Raw genomic sequence first — 20,757 nt, 5'->3', positions numbered from 1 at the left:
GTAACCCGGACAGCAGTCCTGGTAACCCGGCCATTCAACTCAATGGGGAATTCGCACTCCTGGTAACCCGGACAGCACTCCTAGTAATCCGGACAGCACTCCTGGTAACCCGGACAGCCCTCCTGGTAACCCGGACAGCCCTCCTGGTAACCCGGACAGCACTCCTGGTAACCCGGACAACCCTCCTGGTAACCCGGACAGCACTCCTGGTAACCCGGAGGGCACTCCTGGTAACCCGGACAGCACTCCTGGTAACCCGGACAGCCCTCCTGGTAACCCGGACGGCCCTCCTGGTAACCCGGACAGCAGTCCTGGTTACCCGGCCATTCAACTCAATGTTGAATTCGCACTCCTGGTAACCCGGACAGCACTCCTGGTAACCCGGACGGCCCTCCTGGTAACCCGGACAGCCCTCCTGGTAACCCGGACAGCCCTCCTGGTAACCCGGACAGCAGTCCTGGTAACCCGGACAGCAGTCCTGGTTACCCGGCCATTCAACTCAATGTTGAATTCGCACTCCTGGTAACCCGGACAGCACTCCTGGTAACCCGGACGGCCCTCCTGGTAACCCGGACAGCCCTCCTGGTAACCCGGACAGCCCTCCTGGTAACCCGGACGGCCCTCCTGGTAACCCGGACAGCAGTCCTGGTTACCCGGCCATTCAACTCAATGTTGAATTCGCACTCCTGGTAACCCGGACAGCACTCCTGGTAACCCGGACGGCCCTCCTGGTAACCCGGACAGCACTCCTGGTAACCCGGAGGGCACTCCTGGTAACCCGGACAGCCCTCCTGGTAACCCGGACAGCACTCCTGGTAACTCGGACAGCCCTCCTGGTAACCCGGTCAGCCGTCCTGGTAACCCGGACAGCAGTCCTGGTAACCCGGCTATTCAAATCAATGGGGAATTCGAACTCCTGGTAACCCGGACAGCCCTTCTGGTAACCCGGACAGCAGTCCTGGTAACCCGGCCATTCAACTCAATGGGGAATTCGAACTCCTGGTAACCCGGACAGCCCTCCTGGTAACCCGGACAGCAGTCCTGGTAACCCGGCCATTCAACTCAATGGGGAATTCGCACTCCTGGTAACCCGGACAGCCCCCCTGGTAACCCGGACAGCCCTCCTGGTAACCCGGACAGCCCTCCTGGTAACCCGGACAGCAGTCCTGGTAACCCGGAGGGCACTCCTGGTAACCCGGACAGCCCTCCTGGTAACCCGGCCATTCAACTCAATGGGGAATTCGAACTCCTGGTAACCCGGACAGCCCTCCTGGTAACCCGGACAGCAGTCCTGGTAACCCGGCCATTCAACTCAATGGGGAATTCGAATTCCTGGTAACCCGGACAGCCCTCCTGGTAACCCGGACAGCCCTCCTGGTAACCCGGAGGGCACTCCTGGTAACCCGGCCATTCAACTCAATGGGGAATTCGAACTCCTAGTAACCCGGACAGCCCTCCTGGTAACCCGGACAGCAGTCCTGGTAACCCGGCCATTCAACTCAATGGGGAATTCTGTTCGTTCGTATCACTGCGTGTCGCCCTGTTGACGGCTAATCGACGCACTGCAGCCAGCTAGCTGATCCTTCCGCCTTCGAAAAGACAAACAACTTCTCGCGGAAGGATCAGCTGGCTGCAGTGTAGGGGTGTGACGATATCTCGATACGGCGATACATCGCGATATTTGGTCTCAAGGTTCGGTTATCGATATGCCTCCGCCAAGTATCGATATTTACCATTTATATATGGCCGTTGTAGAGGCTCCTCCATTGTTCATTGCTTGTTGAGCAATTACTTGTCAGTCCGTTAGGGGGCGCGCCTGACAAGAGTGGCGGTGAAATGGGCGGAAGTTGCCAGGCAAAGAAGACAAACAATGGGAGAGAACATGGCAGAAGCACGTGAAAGACAGCTTTTAAAAGATGCACCGGCCACATTTAAATCAAAAGTATGGATCCATTTCGGATTTTACAGCAACGCGGATGGAACCAAGCTGGACAAGGACTTCTCCATATGCAAGAGTTGTCTAACGAAAATAAGATACACAGGAAACACGACCAACATGCACAGCCACTTGCAGCGACATCACCCGGAGCTTGTGGCAAGCCAAAATGCCGTGCCTCCTTCTGACCAGCGCAGTGTGAGTTCTCTTTTCCAAGCCAAAATGCCTTTTGCTTCACCTAGATCAAAATCCATCACACACAGCATCGCTGTGTATATTTGTAAAGATCTACGCCCATATAGCGTGGTTGAAAATGAGGGCTTTCGTTACATGATACACACGCTTGAACCACGTTACGAAATACCCAGTCGAAAATATTTAACAGAAAAAACGATTCCTACTTTGTTCGAGGACACCAGGACTCAAGTAATGAAAGCACTTGAGTCCGATGAACGAGTCAGTCTTACCTGTGATGGATGGACTTCGAGGGCCACGCTGTCTTTTATCACCATTACCGCGCATTTTATCAGTGCATGGGAACTGAAATCATACGTGCTTCAGACTCGTGAAATGTGTGAAACCCACACTGGCGCGCACATTGCAGAAGTACTTCAGCGAGCCGTGGACGAGTGGAAGATTGACAACAAAAAGCCCGTTGTCGTTACTGACAATGCCTCTAATATGATTGTAGCAATGGAACTAACCGGCTACCAGCATGTACGATGTTTTGCCCACGTACTAAATCTTGCATCACAACATGCTCTGAAGGTTGCCACTGTCGCCAGGCTTCTTGCGAAGATTCGAAGGATTTCAAATTACTTCCACAGGAGCACAATAGGTGCAAAAGCACTGAAAAAGAAACAAACTCTGCTTGGCCTCCCCCCCCCACAAGCTCATCACGGACATGCCTGTGCGTTGGAATAGTGCTTAATGGTCTCCAAGTTTCTTGAACAACAACCAGCCATCACCGCTGCTCTTTTATCACCTATGGTAAGAAAGTTTTTATATTTAAAGGATATTAATCACATTGTGCAATGTGCATGTAGTAAATATTTTTTTAATAACAATAAACACGTTAAAAAGTTAATCATTAGTTCTAACTTTTAACAGACACAAATAGTAATAATTTCTGGCAAATGTAAAATTATGTGCAGTTAGTGTACATAATATTAAAATGAGTAGACACAGGTGAAATTTAATAACTACACACATTCAGCTATTTTTTTTCACTTGATACTACTGTAACAACAGTTTAAATATTCCACTAAATGCATAATTGCAAGTCAAAAGATAAATAGAAAAGTTTGTAATCCTGTGGTTTTTGCTTTTATGCTGTATTTTAAAGGTGAGAAAGAATGTGACTGACTGCTCACTGACGGAGTCTGACATCTCGTATGCTGAAGAGATGGTGGAAGCACTCAAACCAATGCTTGTGGCAACAAACATCATGTGTGAGGAAAACAACCCCACCATTTCTGTCATCGCCCCACTTCAAGCTCAGCTGTTAAGCGACACCATTGTCACTGTTGAAGATTCAGCACTGGTTCGTGAAATCAAGAGTGCCATCCATCAAGATCTCTCAAAGAGGTATCAGTCAGTGGAGGAAAAAGATCTTCTGCACATATCATCATCCCTTGACCCAAGGTTTAAATCCCTGCTCTTTTTGTCATCTGAAGAAGTGCAAGACACTTATGCAAAACTACTGTCAAAAGCTGTAGCACTGAAGGAGGATGCACATGCACAGGGCACTTGGGAGAAAGCACAGGGGGAGGAGGAGAGCTGCGAGTGAGAAAAAGGAAGCTGGCTTTGCACATTATGAACAGAGTCCAAAAAAGAGAAAGTCTGCTCTTGTGGATCTGCTAGGACAGACTTTCAAGAAAAATACATCTACTCCACTGGAATTACCCGTAGCACTTGCTCAGAGGGAAATAAAACAATATCAAGATGTCCCGTCTCTTCCACTAACGGAGGATTCACTGCTGTGGTGGAGAAGTCAACAGCATGTCTACCCTCTTCTTTCCAAGCTGGCACAAATGTATTTGTGTATTCCTGGAACAAGTGTAGCAGCTGAAATAGCTTTTTTCAACTGCTGGTGACATCATCAGTGTTCAGAGAAGTGTGCTCACCCCTGAACATGCCGACCAGCTGCACTTTCTAAAGAAAAACATGAACTTACCTAAAATGTAAAATGGCCATTTATCAGTCCAGTGAATGACTGGCTTAGTTTTGCAGAAGTTTGTATTAACAATGTTTATTGTTCAATGTTCAAGGTTGTAAAAATCTGCTATGTTTAAAAATCCACTTTTTGAAGCACAATTTCTGTGGAATGTTATTGATTTTTGTTGGATTTAACATTTACATTTTTTTTTCCTTATGCAGAGGCCTTGCAGTATATTTGCACTTTACACAGAAACAGAAATGTGACTGAGTTGTTGCACTACAATAGTGTTTAGACACTATTTGTTTACAAAAATGTTGCAATAATAGTCTCTGTTACGACACTTGCATTTATTTACTAGAATTTTCACTTAAGTACTCAACTGCTTACTGTGAAGAAGCCGATATGGTAGCTTTAATATTGTGTATCAGTGATATTAAAAAAATAAATAAAAATATTTAATTGAAAAAAAAAAGTTTGTCTTGAGTAGCTTTATCGTGATTATCGTGGACTTATTTCTTGACCAATATATCGATAATCGCAGTATCGTCATATCGCAAGATAATCGTTATTGTGAGCCTCGTATCGCATATCGTATCGTATCGTGAGGTACCCAGAGGTTCCCACCCCTACTGCAGTGCGTCAATTAGCCGTCTACAGGGCGACGCGCAGTGATATGAACGAACAGAAAAGTAGTGGCTGGCGGTAATGGCGTCTGACTTTTTTCAGAAAAGAGTATTGTGAGGCAAATGTATCACTCTTTTGAACACAAATTGTTTTTAGAAGAAAATCGCTTTTATTTCCGTGACCCCAGTCAGCTTGCTGGACTATTTTCCTCTCGTTCAACACCGGACCAGAACTCGTGTCACAGAACGCTGTCAGGGGTAAGTCAGTGCTGATCACACACACTGGAGGTGAGGATGAAACAGATTAATGTTAAAAAATCCGAACGATCCCTTTACGTATCAATGTACCAATTCCTTAAATTAAGTTTCTAGACATGCTCAATATTAGCTACATAGAGACAATCAAATTGTGGGTGGATGTGTAAACAATAATTCGCTGCATATTTCAGACTATAATGAGTTGCGTTAAAGCAGTGCTTTTCAAATAGTGGGGCACGCCCCACTATTTGGGTCCATCAAGGGTCCATCAAGGGGAGCGCGTTTGACCTCGGGGAACATGCTTTTTTATTATTTTTATTTTTTACTGTTCTAGAATAAAGTGCAATTGAACCTCCACTACATTAGAGGGCAGTGGTGCTCTCATTATTGGCAGAGTGTGCGCAGGGAGCATTCGCTCGGTGGTGTAGGGGTTTTGTTTGCACTGAGCATGCGCGCTTTGCACACAGCAAAAAAAAATAAAAAATCAGCACAAATTATTTTATATATTTTTGTTTTGCAGGTTAAAGTTTTTTTTTAATATTGTGCTCCTGAGTTAATGTTGGTGATCAGTTTGAATGCATTATTATTATTTATTGATTTGATGTAATTTTATTTTTCCGTATCGTATGGTTTGACATGGTCAGTCAAAAAATGGGTGGGGGAGCGAGAGATGTTTTCTTCTTACTGGGGGAGCATGACAGAAAATAATTGAGAATTACTGCGTTAAAGCAACAAATTACTTTTCAGTTTTCGTTGATTATGGCAGCACCAAATGGACAAAAGTGGTCGTCTTTTGCCTTGAATGAAGACCACATTTTCCATGAGGACCAACACATACCATCGTGAAATTCTCATCTCCCGGTAGCATGGAGTTGGATTTATATACATTTCTGTTTGTGGTGGCTGTGGCAATTTTTCTTTATACAGTAGGCCTACTGTAACGTTTGTCAAGTATGTTAACAGCAGACGGTTGGTGAACTTACCTTCCTTATTGTCAACACAAACAGCTGCGCCCCCCCCCCCCCCCATCCTTTCCCGCAATGCATTCACAAGCACTCATAAATAAGAACGCACACAATACAATAGGGATGTAACGATATCCAAACATCACAATACAATATTATCACGATATGAAGGTCACGATATGATAATTATGACGATATTGTGGGGGTGTTGCCGATATTTAAAAAAGATCACAATATTGTAAAAAAAATAAATAAAAAAAAGAGCTCATACTAAAAAAAACATGACGACGATATTGTGGCAGTTTTAATATCACAATATTGCCCTTATTATGACATCCCTGCAATACAACCTAGTTTGTTACAGTACTTCTGAGTGTTGTGTGGCTGGTAGGGTCAAAGTGGAATGGCGAATTATCAAGCTAATGGCTATCTATTGCTACCATGCAAATTTCCGATAGCTAACACTGGCCAAATCAATTAGATTTGAGTATGTAAATATTAGGGCTGTCAAAGTTAAAGCGTTAATAGATTAATTAATCACAGAAAAATGTTACATTAATCACGTATTAACGACTATTAATCGCACAATTTTTTTGGACCGCACTTGAGCCTTGATCGTAACCGCGGATGGTTACATTGAAGGCTGCACAGTTCAGTGATTAGATCAATGCACGACATTTCCTACGCCTGCTGTTCCAAGATGAGCGGGGTGACTGATAAAACAAAAGTCATTTGCATTTAATTAATAATTGCTGAATTGCGCCCAGTTGATATGATGCTAATGCATGCAATTGAGTACTGTCAAGGTATGGCAAATCAAGGACGATTTTAGGCCACCAAGGCAGATGTTTACTAAACAAAAACCACCTCACTCTGAGGGGAAAACAAAAACAAGGGCTATGAAAAGACAAACTAAGGGCGCGCCAAAAGGGAGGATATCTAAACTACAACAAAAGAACCAAAGGCACTCCTAAACTAAAGACTAAACTGTGGCTATGACAAATACAAACAAAAGTTTCTCACACGAGACAAACAATAGCAAGACTGTGGCTCAAGGCTGTGGATGGGCTTTGGTGATCAAGACGAAACACTTTGGCACAAGACAGGGGAGACGCAGACTATTTAACACATGAGGGTCATGGGAAACAGGTGGACACATCAGGAATCAGGGTTGACACTGACACCATATGAGGAAGGGCAAGTGACCTCTGAAACGAGAGGAGAGTCAGGATCTTCAAAATAAAACAGGAAATGACAAGAAAGAAAAAACCCTAGACAACCTCATCGCGGTGTGACAGTACGGGGAGCCCTGTGACGAAGTCCAAAGATATCTCTGCCCATGGTCTGGAGGGGATAGGGAGTGGCTGCAACAACCCCATGCGTGACTTGGTGGATGTCTTATTTCGGGCGCATATGGAGCAGGCCTCGATGTACTCCCGGACCTCCGACTCTATGGAAGGCCACCAGAATCTCCGGGAGATGGCAAACATAGTCCATCGAACTCCGGGATGGCAGGAAAGGAGAGAGGTGTGGGCCCAATGGATCACCTGTGTGCGCAACTTGACTGGAACAAATAAGCGATTAGTTGGACACCCGTTAGGCGGGGGTCCCTCACCATTGGCTTGCTTCACATCCTTCTCAATTTGCCACGTAACTGCTCCAACCACACAGTTCAATGGAAGGATGGGTCCAGGTTCTTTGTCAACACGCTCGGGGTCGTAGAGGCGGGACAGTGCGTCAGGCTTGATGTTACGAGACCCCGGCCGGTAAGTGAGAGAGAAAGAGAATCGATTAAAGAAGAGCGCCCATCTGGCCTGGCGCTGATTGAGTCTCTTGGCCTTCCGTATGTACTCTTAAGTTTTTATGGTCCGTCCAGACCACAAACGGATGCTCCGCCCCCTCAAGCCAGTGACGCCATTCCTCATGAGCCACTTTGACCGCCAGTAGCTCTTTGTCTCCAACATCATAGTTCCTCTCCGCCTTGGACAAGCGTCGTGACAAAAAGGCACAAGGATGCATCTTTCCATCCTTCTCCGCGCACTGGGACAGGACTGCCCCAATTCCATCATTAGAAGCATCCACTTCGACTATGGATTGTCGCTGTGGGTCTGGCAGAGTGAGAATCGGTGCCGTGACAAAGCTTTGCTTCAGGGTTCGGAACACGGCTTCAGCCTCCGAGGACCAGCTGAAACGCACCAGAGGAGAGGTGAGTGCACATAGAGGAGCAGCTATTGCGCTGTACCCTCTGATGAAGCACCTTTAGAAGTTTGCAAAGCCAAGGAATCGTTGAACTTTCTTGCGGCTGTCAGGTGTGGGCCAGTCACTCACAGCGCTGATTTTACCTGGCTCCATCTGCACCTTTACAGGGGCTACCACAAAGCCCAGGAAGGAAATGGTGTCAGTGTGAAAAACACTTTTCTCGGCCTTGACATAGAGCTTGTTGTCGAGTAGTCTTTGAAGAACCCTGGAGACATGGACTTTGTGAGTGGCTAGGTCTGATGAGTATATGAGAATATAATCCAGAGCGCAGAGCGGAGAATTGCGTGCCCACTCTGCTGTGGCCCAGGCTCTGGCTCTCCCAGTCAGGTGGGAAATCATGAAGGCCACCCTGGACCGATCTGAGGGAAAGGCCTGGGGAGAGTACTCAAAATGGATTTCACAGTCAGTAAGAAATGCCTTGCATTGTCCAGGCTCCCCCGAGAATCGCTCAGGGGAGGCTAGCCTGATTCCCGACCCAGTATACGATACGGGCGTGGCTGTTTGAGTCTCTGGCATGACAGGAGGGCTGGTGGTGCGACGCAGGTGACCCAGCACCTGTGCTGAGAGCTGGCTCATTTGCGTCACCATGGCTGTCTGAAAATCCTCTTGCTGGGAAAGACGGGATTCCTGAGCCCGTAGTGCTGCGGCCACTTGCTCCCTCTCTGCTGAGTCCATACTGGCCAAAGTTTAATGTAAAGGTATGGCAAATTGAGGACTCAGGTGCAGAGATTTTAGGCCACCAAGGCAGATGTTTATTAAAAAAAAAATAACACCTCACTCTGAGGGGAAAATAAAAACAAGGGCTATGAAAAGACAAACTAAGGGCGCTCCAAAAGGGAGAATATCTAAACTACAATAAAAGAACCAAAGGCACTCCTAAACTAAAGACTAAACTGTGGCTATGACAAATACAAACAAAAGTTTGTGTGTGTGTGTGGGTGTGTGTGTGTGTGTGTGTGTGTGTGTGTGTGTGTGTGACCAACTCTTAATTCTGCACTTAATTCCCTTTAAAATGATATATACAGGTGTTGTTCCGATACCGTTTTTTGGCTCCCGATACCGATACCGATACCATACCAATACTTAAGGTTTTTTTTCCTCAACATGAAAAAGCTGTCCTGCCATTGGTTCAGAGCATTCAAGGACCAATAGGATATCTTATATCGGCATTAAGTGAGCATGTCACATACCAGTGAATGTCATGCATGAGCAAAACACAAGATGCTTCATCTAAAATCCTATATTAGCGTTGGAATAATTGGTATCGGCATGTTACTTGTGAGTAGTCGCCGATACCGATACCACTGTTTTAATGCAGTATCGGCACCTCTGCCGATACCAGTATCGGTATCGGAACAACACTAATATATAATACATGGATGTAGCTGAAAAATTGACAAAGTTACAGCAGTTCGAAAGTTGAAATTCCTAGTTTTGAGAAAAAGGGCTTTAAAGTTTTGGTACTTGGATCTTTCAAATGTCCATAGCAACCAGTACCTTAGGAAAAAGATATGTACCTGTAATTTTCAGGTACTGTTAAAATATCAGTGGAAAGTCAATTCCAGCAGCAGGCAAGGTCACCGTCCGAGATTTGAACCCTTTAAAGGTTTTGGAAGTTTGACCTCTCTAGAGATGAAATCAGCCTCAACTTTGAAGATCACATTCAGCTTACAATTCATTTGCTGAGGCTTTGCTTATTTTATTGTTGCGCCTTGTGGTATTTTCTTGCATAAATTAGGTCATATTACCACAGTGGGAAATTTGATTTCATAATTTTGTGTCAATTAAAAGATTATTTACCATTTGATGTGGCCTGTGAAAAGTGCTTTATTGATAACTTATCATGGATATGATGTCTCAAATGCTTTTGAAAATTAATAAAATGAAAATGTTTTTGTTTGTTTTTCTTTTTGTTTGTTTTGTTTTGTCCCACCACCCAATGGCGGAGCCAGAGGGGGGGCCGGGGTGGCACGTGCCCCTGCTGAAATGTGATTGGACCCAGCAGACGCCAAATGATTGACATATCACGGCACCGGCGCAGTGACGTCGCACGCCTTGCCGATGCAGCCTGCCAGCATTTTTTTCAAGCAGACGCCTACTAATTGTTATGCCCCTTCTGAACAGTGGCTGGCGCTACTTACGACAAAGCATTATAATCCACCTCACTAGGAGTCTGGAGAAGGAGAATCATCTGGTTTAAGGAGCAGTCTCCTGAGTACCGAGAATGCATGTTGGCGTTTGGCTATATCATGTTTGTTTGCCTGTGAGACGTGAGTGACTGTTTAAAATAACTTTTATGTTCAGATTATGGGTGTCAAAATTGTCACGTTATTATCTCGTTAACTTAAAGTGCCTTTAACGGCACTATTTTTTTTTAACGCTCGATTAACGACCGCTCCTTATTTGGAAAGCCTCTACCCAGGGAATTCTAGTCACCACGCAGTAGAAACGTCCACGTCAAAACTTCCCAATAGAAAAGCACTGGAGCTAAAATACAGTGTTTAATGGGCAGAATATAGGTGGAGGAGCCATTTGGACTGTGTCTCACCACTACCACCCGTGCCTTGCTTTGAAAGAACGCACTCGGTTAGCCGTTGCGTTCGCACCGAGCACCAAGAGGCGTCCATGGGCACTCTGAAACCCCTGTGAGAGTAAAGAGCCGAATGGACGCCGTCTTGACAGTTGGAGTGAGCACAAGCCTATTTATCTTTAAATGTGAGGCGTATTTTATTCAGCATCTCCACAAAATATCTCATCAAGGTGAAAGTGAAACTACCGATGTGTTCGCTGTAACAGTAGAGCGGCCTCAGCTGCGTCTCGCATCCGAGAACTTAACAAAATAAAAGCGTCCGACGTCATTAAAAGGAGTCACTATAACACAATTTAGCAGTAATAAATTAAATGATACTGCCTAATGTGTGGGGATTGGCGTCAAGTTGTATTTTACAATTTTAAAATGTGCAGAAACTCGCAAGTTACTTATTGTTTAAAATTACAGAGCTATTAATATGAAAAGAACACATCGGTCGTTTCTGGTGCCTATGCAGTAAAAATTCTTCATTTTACAATGCACCTCCTATTTCACTTAACAAAATAAAAGCCTCGCGCGAATGCATATATTTGTGGGGATTGTGTTGTATTTTACAGTTTTAAAAATGTGCATAATTTCACAAGTTACTTCATGTTAAAAATTAGGCAGCTCCTAATATGAAAAGAGAAATGCATTGAGCTTTCACTATTGTCTTACAAATGCAATTATACCATGTTGCAGTGATAGAAAAATGACCAAAACAAATCAGTCACGCTTTGGTTTGGTTTTACAGTACAGCACATATTTTATTTTATTTTTTTTTTTAACTTTTTTTTCTTGAATTGTTATGAAATTACTCTCATCAATGAATTTTTAAATTATTTTAATTGAATTGTGATGAAATTACTCTATCAATGATTAAAAAAAAAAACATATTGAAATTGTACATTTTATTGTAAATGTAGGTATAAATTGAGATATAAAATGTGCAATTAATGTGTGATTAATAGTCAATTATTGAAGTAATGCGATTAATTATGATTACAAATTTTAATCCACTGACACCTCTAGTTCAGATAGATTGTTTTGGACGGACATCAATAAGCAACGTAGTTTTGTGCAAGCTAAAAATAAGTATGTTGTTGTTGTTATGCAATACAATAGCACCCTCCAATGGTTGAAAGTTCAAACAGACACTAACTGACGTTTGCATTTACAGGTAGAAGTGGAGGATTTATTAACATTATTATTAATTAACCACATTAATAAATTATGTGGTTGTAAATGAAGTAGTAGTTGGAGTAATAAATTTATTTTTCATAGGGTGTGTGGAAAATGAAGTTTGGCACTTCGACAGGATCTTTAGTCATACTGTAATACAAATTTGCATTATGTTCATATTATAATGTTATGTTGATAAAAGTACTGTAATTGCATGAATACAGTATCTGCGTGTGCGTGCAAGTTCATTCAAGTTAAACAGTGCTGAATAATTTTTTTTGTACATTTTATACATTCTTAATAAACGGCACATTATGTGCAAAAATCTCTCCTGTGCTTAATATGTACTTAAATATATTTGAACTTCGATAGAGACTCCGATTGAAATAAATTTTCATGAAAACAAATTTGGCATCATCTTTGGATGAAGTATCCTTGGCCCCCCCCTGGCCCCCCTATTTATAAAAGTCTGGCTCCGCCACTGCCACCACCCCACCGCAAGTAATAGAGTGACACTAAACTACTAAACTTTTTTTTTTTTTTTTTTTTGACGCATCGAAGAAGCAGTGGAGGACATCATGGACGACTATCGTGTCCACTATCACCTCGACTTGCGACATGAGTTGCTCGACAACAGGTCGTGGTGACAGTGGATAAGATTGTCTTGCATTGCTGGAGCTCTCTATGCAAGCCGGTGAGACTTCCTTGTTCAACCATTGAAAGGCGGTTTGCAATGGCGGAGCCCAACCCAAGGCACGCTTAGGACCGCCCCCTTATTTGAATAACGTTTCAACCTGACAGAGCGTCTGCAGCATGGAATAAATAAATTTATTATAAATAAACATTTTTATTTATTAATTGATTTTTAATTTTGTTTACATATTTATTTTTGTATTTATTTTAATTTTAATTTTTATTTTTTTAATCTTGTTGATTTTTGTATTTATTGTTTTCTTTTATTTATTTAGTGACACGATGAGAGGAGGTAGGACTCAGATGCAGAATGTAAGTTGGCCAACAAGGCTGCAGCTTTAATCGCACGAAAACTCAAATCGCCTCTCAAAGAGGGAAAAAAGGCTGAACAAAAAGAGCTCCAAACTGGAGATACAAAAAGGGCACTCAAAAACAGGGACAAACAAAAGGCGCTCCACAAGGGAGGAAAACCAGGGCTAACTAAAGGCGCAAGACAAGGCAAGGCTAGGCTAGGCTAGGCTAGACATCAAACAAGGACTGTGGTACGAGGACTGTGAGGACCTTTCCATGCACTGAGATGTGACACTTCGGCAACTAACTGGAGAATGAAGGTGGCTGTTATTGTCCGGGTTGATTGGAAACAGGTGGTGCTGATCATGGGCGTGGACCGGTAATCATTGAGCTGCAGGAAGGGTAAGTGACCTGGGGTGAGAGTAGAGTCAGGACTATCAAAATAAAACAGGAACATGACTGTAAAACAAAAGCATGAACCGCCACTCTGGTGGCGGCATGACATTTAGGGACATATTTTTGTTTCTATTTCTCTTTATTTTTTTGTATTTCATTTTTTAATTCTATTTTTACATCCATTTTTTATTTTCACTTTTATTTAGTCATTTATGTATTTTTAATTTTGGCAGTTTTGGTCCTCCATATTCTTGTGGCAACACAAGACCAAATAAAAAGTACATTTGGAGTAAAGTTGTCAGTCGATTAAAATGTTTAATCGTAATTAATCGCATGACTTCAATAATTAACTGACGATTAATCACACATTAATCGCATGTTTTATACTTCAATTTATATCTAAATTTACAATAAAATGTGCAATTTTTTTTCCCCCTAATTTAAGTATGGTTTTATTTTTTAGTCATTGATAGAGTAATTTCATAACAATTTAATAAAAAAAAATACGAATAAAAATTCATTGATAGAGTAATTTCACAACAATTCAATAAAAAAAGTTTTAAAAAAATAAAATATGTACTGTACTGTAAAACCAAACCAAAGTGTGACTGATTTGTTTTGGTCATTTTTCTGTCACTACAACATGGCATAATTGCATTTATAACACAATAGTGACAGCTCAGTGCATTTTTCTTTTCATATTAGGAGCTGCCTAATTTTTAATATGAAATAACTGTAAAATACAACACAGTCCCCACAAATATATGCATTCGCTGATGCTTTTATTTTGTTAAAGCTACTCTATGTAGGATTTCCCAAAAAAATATCTTAACAATAGCCTTTTTATTTGACCATGTCACGCCGCCACCTGCGTGACAGGCCATGCTTTTATTTTGTTATCCATGTTTCCTGTATTATTGTGAAAATCCTAACTCTCCTATCACTCCAGGTCACTTACCCTTCCTGCCGCTCCATAATCACCGGTCCCCGCCCATGATTACGAACACCTGCCACCAATCAGACTGACAATAAAAGCCACCCACATTCTACCCTCAGTGCCGAAGTGTCACAGTTAGTGCATGGAAGCGTCCCACAGTCCTCGAGTCCTTGTTCCTGTTGCCTTGTTGTTTTGCCTTGTTTTTGTGCCTTATCCTCCACAGCGGAGCGCCCTTAGTTACCCCTTGTGCCTTGAGCCTTGTTTCCTCCCTAGCGGAGCGCCTTTTGTTGTCCCCTGTACCTTTTGCCTGTTTTTTCCTCCCCAGTGGAGCGTTTTTAGTTCTCCACTTTTTGATCCCCCTTTCTCCTCTCAGTGTGAGAGGAGACAGCTGCTGACCGGCAATAAATCTGTTGCCTTTGTGGCCTACCTTTATCCTGCGTCTGAGTCCTACCTCTCCTCGTCGTGTCAGACCATTTATGACTGAAACATATTCTAATTAGTAGATCAACATCTTCGCTGTTCACAATGGGTACTCCTACAAGCCTCTGGCCAATATTATTTAGGAAGCGTCCGGTCCGAATCCTTCGAATTTCCCGCCCTCTGTCTGCGGGATGTGACGTTATTCGCGTCATCGTCAGTTGTTTCCTGTCGCGCGAAGACGGAACTAGTACAGATTTTCGCTGCCCCAGACACCCGCTGTTACTCCGCGGAAGGCTGCTCAAAAAAAAAGAAAAGAAAACAATGTCAAGTGCCACGAAAAAAAAAAATCTAAACTTGATAGTGACCGGCGCCGAGAACGAGAGTGAACATTGGTTTGACATTTCAGCGGTGGAGAGAGTTGAGATCGGACTTGGATTAGAAAAGTGATTCACAGCTGGCTTTCTTCTACTCCAAAAGGTAAGAAGCGAGTATCTTGACATTGAGAAGAAAATGTGTTGTTTTCAAATAGCAGTAACCTCAAGATCGATCACTTCTCGGTCGTAACTATTGGGGTGAAAGTGAGGTGGACGGCAACATTTAGCGTGAAAGGGGCGGCAAAGTTGAATGTAATAGAACAGAATGACTTTATGAAGAACAGACGCTCCATTCCGCGGCGTTTCAATCAGGCTAAATGTCGCCTTATTTTCCTCCGTGAAAACAGCCTATTGGAATGTGAACGCTACTACTGAATGGCGATAACATTCACGGCCATATCACACTAAGTAGTGAATGGGTCGATATGTTTTTCACAATCGTCAATTTCCTTAAATGACAGCCGACCTTTCGGCTCATGCACAATGACGCTAGCCTGGGGGCGACATACACTAATAATGAATAGAAGCAGGTTGACGTCCGTCGAGCGGGGTGACTACAATATGTAATTGCATATTAACATCGGAATGAGGTCCAATTAATTGACGTAATTTGCACATCGTTTTGGAGTACAGCACAGGACTGGACTTCGACCGACTAAAGCAATATGATCTGCATGTCCCGTGGACATCAATTGTTTAGTGGGGATCGAGAGTCTCATTCCGTGAAGTGGCCAGCTTTGTATAACATTATAAAACTTCTTACCGCTGAAAACATAGTTTAATTGGATATGAAGAGCCCAGTCTTCAGTATTGAGGTCGTGCACGTACGAGTGCGCGCAGCAGGTACGAGCGTGGTTTGTTTTCGGCCACAGGTGGCAGTAGAGATTTGAAATTTTAAATCTTACATAGAGCTGCTTTAAGTGAAATAGGAGGTGCATTGTAAAATGACAAATTTTTACTGCATAGGAACCAGAAACGATCGATGTGTTCTTTTCATATTAATAGCTCTGTAATTTTAAACAATAAGTAACTTGCGAGTTTCTGCACATTTTAAGATTGTATAATACAACTTGACGCCAATCCCAACAAATATATGCAGTATCATTTAATGTATTACTTCTAAATTGTGTTATAGTGACTCCTTTTCATGACATCTGAGGCTTTTATTTTGTTAAGTTCTCGGATGCGCCATGGACGCAGCTGAGGCCACTCTACTGTTACAACGAACACATCGACCCTTTTGCTTTCACCCTGATGAGATATTTTGTGGAGATGCTGAATGAATAAAATATGCCTCACATCTAAAGATAAATAGGCTTGGGCTCACTCTGACAACTTCACTCACTCATTCACACACGTAAGCTTCTGTGAGTGAGTGAGTGGAAGAAAAAAAAATCCGTGCGTGCTTTCAAATTGCCACGGGAGTGACGTCACGCAGCTGAGACGTTCGCCCAGCTCCATTTGCAACACGCCACCCCCCGCTCTGGGATTGGCTGGAGGGTTGTAAACACTGTCTTTCCACAGAAACGTGCCGATGTTTACAAAACAAACACAAAATGGCAAAATACAGGCTGGGGAGGTGGGGGTTTAGGACGAACTCACCACAAAAGATTAACAAAAACACAGATGTGTAGACTGAGAGAAAGTTAGTGTGTACATCCTATATTTAAAAAGTGCATTTTCCTGAGTGAATCTGGCAGACAGCCCCTATAATAAGTTTTTCTTCCTCCCACTCCTTTTCAGGCTAGGTTTAGAAAAATTCGTCGAGAAAAATTGATATTTTGTTAATGTTGATTATTGCCTAAAATAAATGAACAAAATGAAATGAAATGACATAGACTTAGGTGTTTTGTTTATATAGCTTTCAATGAATTTGGAGGTTCTCTTCATATCTATTGCGATAGTTCCAAGTATTGGATTCAAATAAATGGACTCACCAAATACAGTTCTGGCTGGAACCGACTCTCGATTAAGCCAAAAAGACACCTGGGAGAGGATTACTGTCATGATACATGGTAAATATGTCTGGATCACAAAATAGCCAATTTTCCTCTTCAGGTGGAAGTGGGCAGTCATGACCGTGTATTCACCTAAGGGCAATGCAAAAACACTCATGAACAATAATTTTTAGTAAAATATATTGCATAATTACGGAGCCCCTAAAGTGACATGGGGGAACTTTTTTTTTAAATATGTTTCTCATCCTGATGACAAACCAGCACGTGGGAGACCTTATACTGTACTACATTTCAGTTTGTATTTCTGTGTGAAAAAGACAACAAAAAAGGTTATATTTTCACCTGGGACTTTATTATAAGGACATTGCTGCTTCACTTGCAAGTCGCCACCATTATGTTGTGTCTGAGAGACATTTGAAACTAATTTTGAAGTCGTGCGGTCTGCTGCGGCGCAAGGAACATTCCACTTTGGATCGTGTGGTTAATTTTATTCATGGACTTTTACGAACATCTGGGCAGCTCTGCGGATATAGATGGATGTATACTAAATGCAAGGAGAATGGATTACGCGTAAAAAAAATACATAAATAAATAAATAAAAAGAACAGGTGTGCCGAATTATACAAGAACTTGACCCAAGAGGTGTTGCGCTAAGAAGAAGGAGGCGGCTCCGTCGCTGGAACTGTTTCGCCAAAGGACCAAATTACATTTGGCATTTTGACTCATATGACAAGCTAAAATCATTTGGAATATGTATTAATGGCTGCATTGATGGGTTTATCTGCAGCACCAACAGTGACCCAAAAACTGTTGGAGGCTACAATGTAAGAACTTGTTGTTTCTTACAGTATAATTCCCGCTCGTTTGTCGTCCGGACAAGAAACATGAAAAAAAAAAATTCTCCCATGTCACTTTAGGGGCTCTGTACATAATTCAACAACATGCAACATTATAGAATGTATTTATTTATTTAGTAGTTGTATTATTTTCTTTGTGTAAGGCTCAAGCAGAAATGCTTAAGAGCATGTGTTAGCATGTCACAGTCAGTGGTGTCAAATCCAGGTCCAGAAAGTAAAAATCATGCCATAGTTTGACTTTAGCCACAGGTGCCTGTTGAGTAGGAGCACTTGTGGCTTGAAGCCAAACTATGGCAGGGTTTTTACTTGCTGGCAATTTTCTGCGTGTCTGTGCATTCACACAAACTTCTTGAGCGTTCCTTGGACTACGGTGAGCAAAATCCACTGACTTATAGACTCACAATTGGCGTTTTTCCACCGCCGGAACCTTTGGAGAACTTTTGGGTTTACCTTGGTAATATTCAGTTTGCGAGTTTTTCCACCAACAATTACCAGGGGACATCCAATACGATCTCAGCAGCAGGGTCTTGCTGAGCCAGGCAGGAACTTTGGCGGGCTGCAATGGCCATGGCTGATTGGTCAAATTTGGGGGCGTTGTTTTTACATCAGCTGGGCTCAATCAAACTCATTTGAATTAATTACCGAGAACTCGAAGACAGCTGTGAAGCTGTGGAAACACAATTCTAAATTCCCTGCTGAACTTTTACAACCAAGAACTTCCTTTACCCAGAACTCAAAGTTCCTGGGCTTGTTGGTGGAAAAACGCCTAATGCCACTTCTTCACCTGAGCGAGAAGTGAAGCCACTGGCGGCCGTCTTGCGTTGCCACCCGCTATACCCATCGAACTTGAAAATGTTGATTTTCCTGCAGCGTTTTCATGTTATTTACTGTTTCTACTGTGAAAATGCCACCATGTGTCGCGCATGGTTTTACCAATAAGTCTGCAAGAAGCGCTACATGCTCATTTCATTGATAAGAATGCATTTATAAATTTTCTCTTATACGCTCTATCTGTGAGTGCTACGCATTTGTCTGCATCATTTTTCAAAACCCTGACCAATGAAATTAAAGAAAATCCCATCAGGCCAAAATTGGCTGAGAAATGTAAACCTGTTAGTTCCCTTATATACAGTTAAGTCCTTGGCAACATCAGACATGCACAATTGCACATAGCGACCAAACTAGCATTATACCACTTATAACAGATTTGTAACACGATTAGAATCAGCCCTAATTTGTAACTTGTTTTTAATCACGTGGTCATTTTAAGCATAATTAAGTCTCAAAATAATTTGTGTAAATATGGGCACACATCGTGCACTCAAAAATAATGGAAAACTTGTCATTTAGTAAAACATGAACATTTCTGAAACGTGTAAATCACGCCCATATTGGACTTTGTCTCTGGAATCTCAGTGCTGAGTCAGTTTCTGTAATCCAGTGCTTCTCAAATAGTGGGGGCGCGAGGCTCCGTCAAGGGGGGCGCGTTTGACCTTGGGGAACATGCTTTTTTTAATTTTTTTATTTTACTGTCCTAGAATAAAGTGCAATTGCACCTCCACTACATTAGGGGGCAGTGGGGCTCTCATTGGCAGAGTGTGCATAGCTGGTGTAGGGGTTTTGTTTGCACTGAGCGTGTGCGCTTTGCACACAGCACAGAGTATGAGTGTAAAGTCAGACACGAAGTGCCTCAAGTGACACCATGGAAAAATATTTAACAGGGATGAGAAGACAGGCGGAAAGAGACGGATATGAAGAGAGAAACGAAAGTGTTTCTAAAGCTAAAATGAGGAAATATGACAAAGCGTATGTAGCGCTTGGCTTCACAGTGACTACGGTGGGAGACGAGGAAAGACCTGTGTGCTTACTGTGTCTAAAAATGTTGGCAGTGGACAGCATGAAGCCAAATAAATTAAGGCGTCACTAAAGACATTACACCCCAATCACGCTGGATTGGGGTGTAAGCCGCTTGAGTTTTTTCAGCGAAAATGTGCCGAATATTGCCAACAATCATCTAGGGATGTAACGATATCCAAACATCATGATACGATATTATCACGATATGAAGGTCACGATACGATAATTATCACAATATTGTGGGGGGCATTGGCGATATTTAAAAAAGATCACAATATTGTACAAAAGAGAGCTCATACTAAAAAAAAAAGCACAATATTGTGCTTTGTACATAACAGCAATGCATGTAAACCGCCTACAACCTCTAATGACGATATTGAGGCACTTACTTCCTAATGCAAGCACACATTGATCGCTTCACAAGCAAATTAGGTTCCCCTTCATCTGACAATTAGCATAGATTTTAAACAAAGAAGGCCAAAACATCCCTCATGAAAATTAAATTGCACTAGTAAACTAGCCACTAGAGGGTGCTAGAACTGCACAAATGGAAATCAACATGAATTTTTTAACAGATGTGTTCCTTTTAAATATTGTGAACATGACGACGACGATATTGTGGCAGTTTTAATATCACGATATCACGATATTGGCCGTATCGTGACATCCCTACAATCATCCCGCTTTGTGACTGGTACTTCAGTAAACCAGCGAGCGTTGTTGGCATCATATAAGGTGGCGTACCAAATTGCAAAGTGCAAAAAAACCCACACCATAGCAGCAGCATTAGACATGGTATCTGTCATGCTGGTTGACGCAAGTGCTAAAAAAATAAAAACTATCCCTCTGTCCAATGACACTTTTGCTAGACGTACAAATAACATTGCTGACGATCTTAAAGAACAGCTGGTGGATAAACTCAAAGACAAACATTTTGCCTTACAATTTGATGAAGCAACTGACAGCGACAAAGACTGTACGTTTATTGCTTATGTACGTTTTGACATAACAAATTCCCTGT

The 20,757-nt window shown here is 42.5% G+C and overlaps 1 protein-coding gene across 4 annotated transcripts in view; it reads right to left on the bottom strand.

Moving 5' to 3' along the window:
- The window catches only part of LOC144031591 (gamma-aminobutyric acid receptor subunit alpha-2-like), a 103,253-nt gene that overhangs the window by 26,880 nt on the left and 55,616 nt on the right, over positions 1-20,757 (bottom strand). For all 4 annotated transcript variants that reach the window (XM_077538884.1, XM_077538883.1, XM_077538885.1 and 1 more), the window contains one exon: positions 17,002-17,154. In XM_077538884.1, the coding sequence (XP_077395010.1) occupies positions 17,002-17,154 (153 nt within the window). The remainder of the gene's footprint in view (positions 1-17,001; positions 17,155-20,757) is intronic.

This window comes from Festucalex cinctus, chromosome 12 (genome assembly GCF_051991245.1).
Source record: "Festucalex cinctus isolate MCC-2025b chromosome 12, RoL_Fcin_1.0, whole genome shotgun sequence".
NCBI lineage: Eukaryota > Metazoa > Chordata > Actinopteri > Syngnathiformes > Syngnathidae > Festucalex > Festucalex cinctus.
This window is presented reverse-complemented; position numbering and strand designations above follow the sequence as displayed.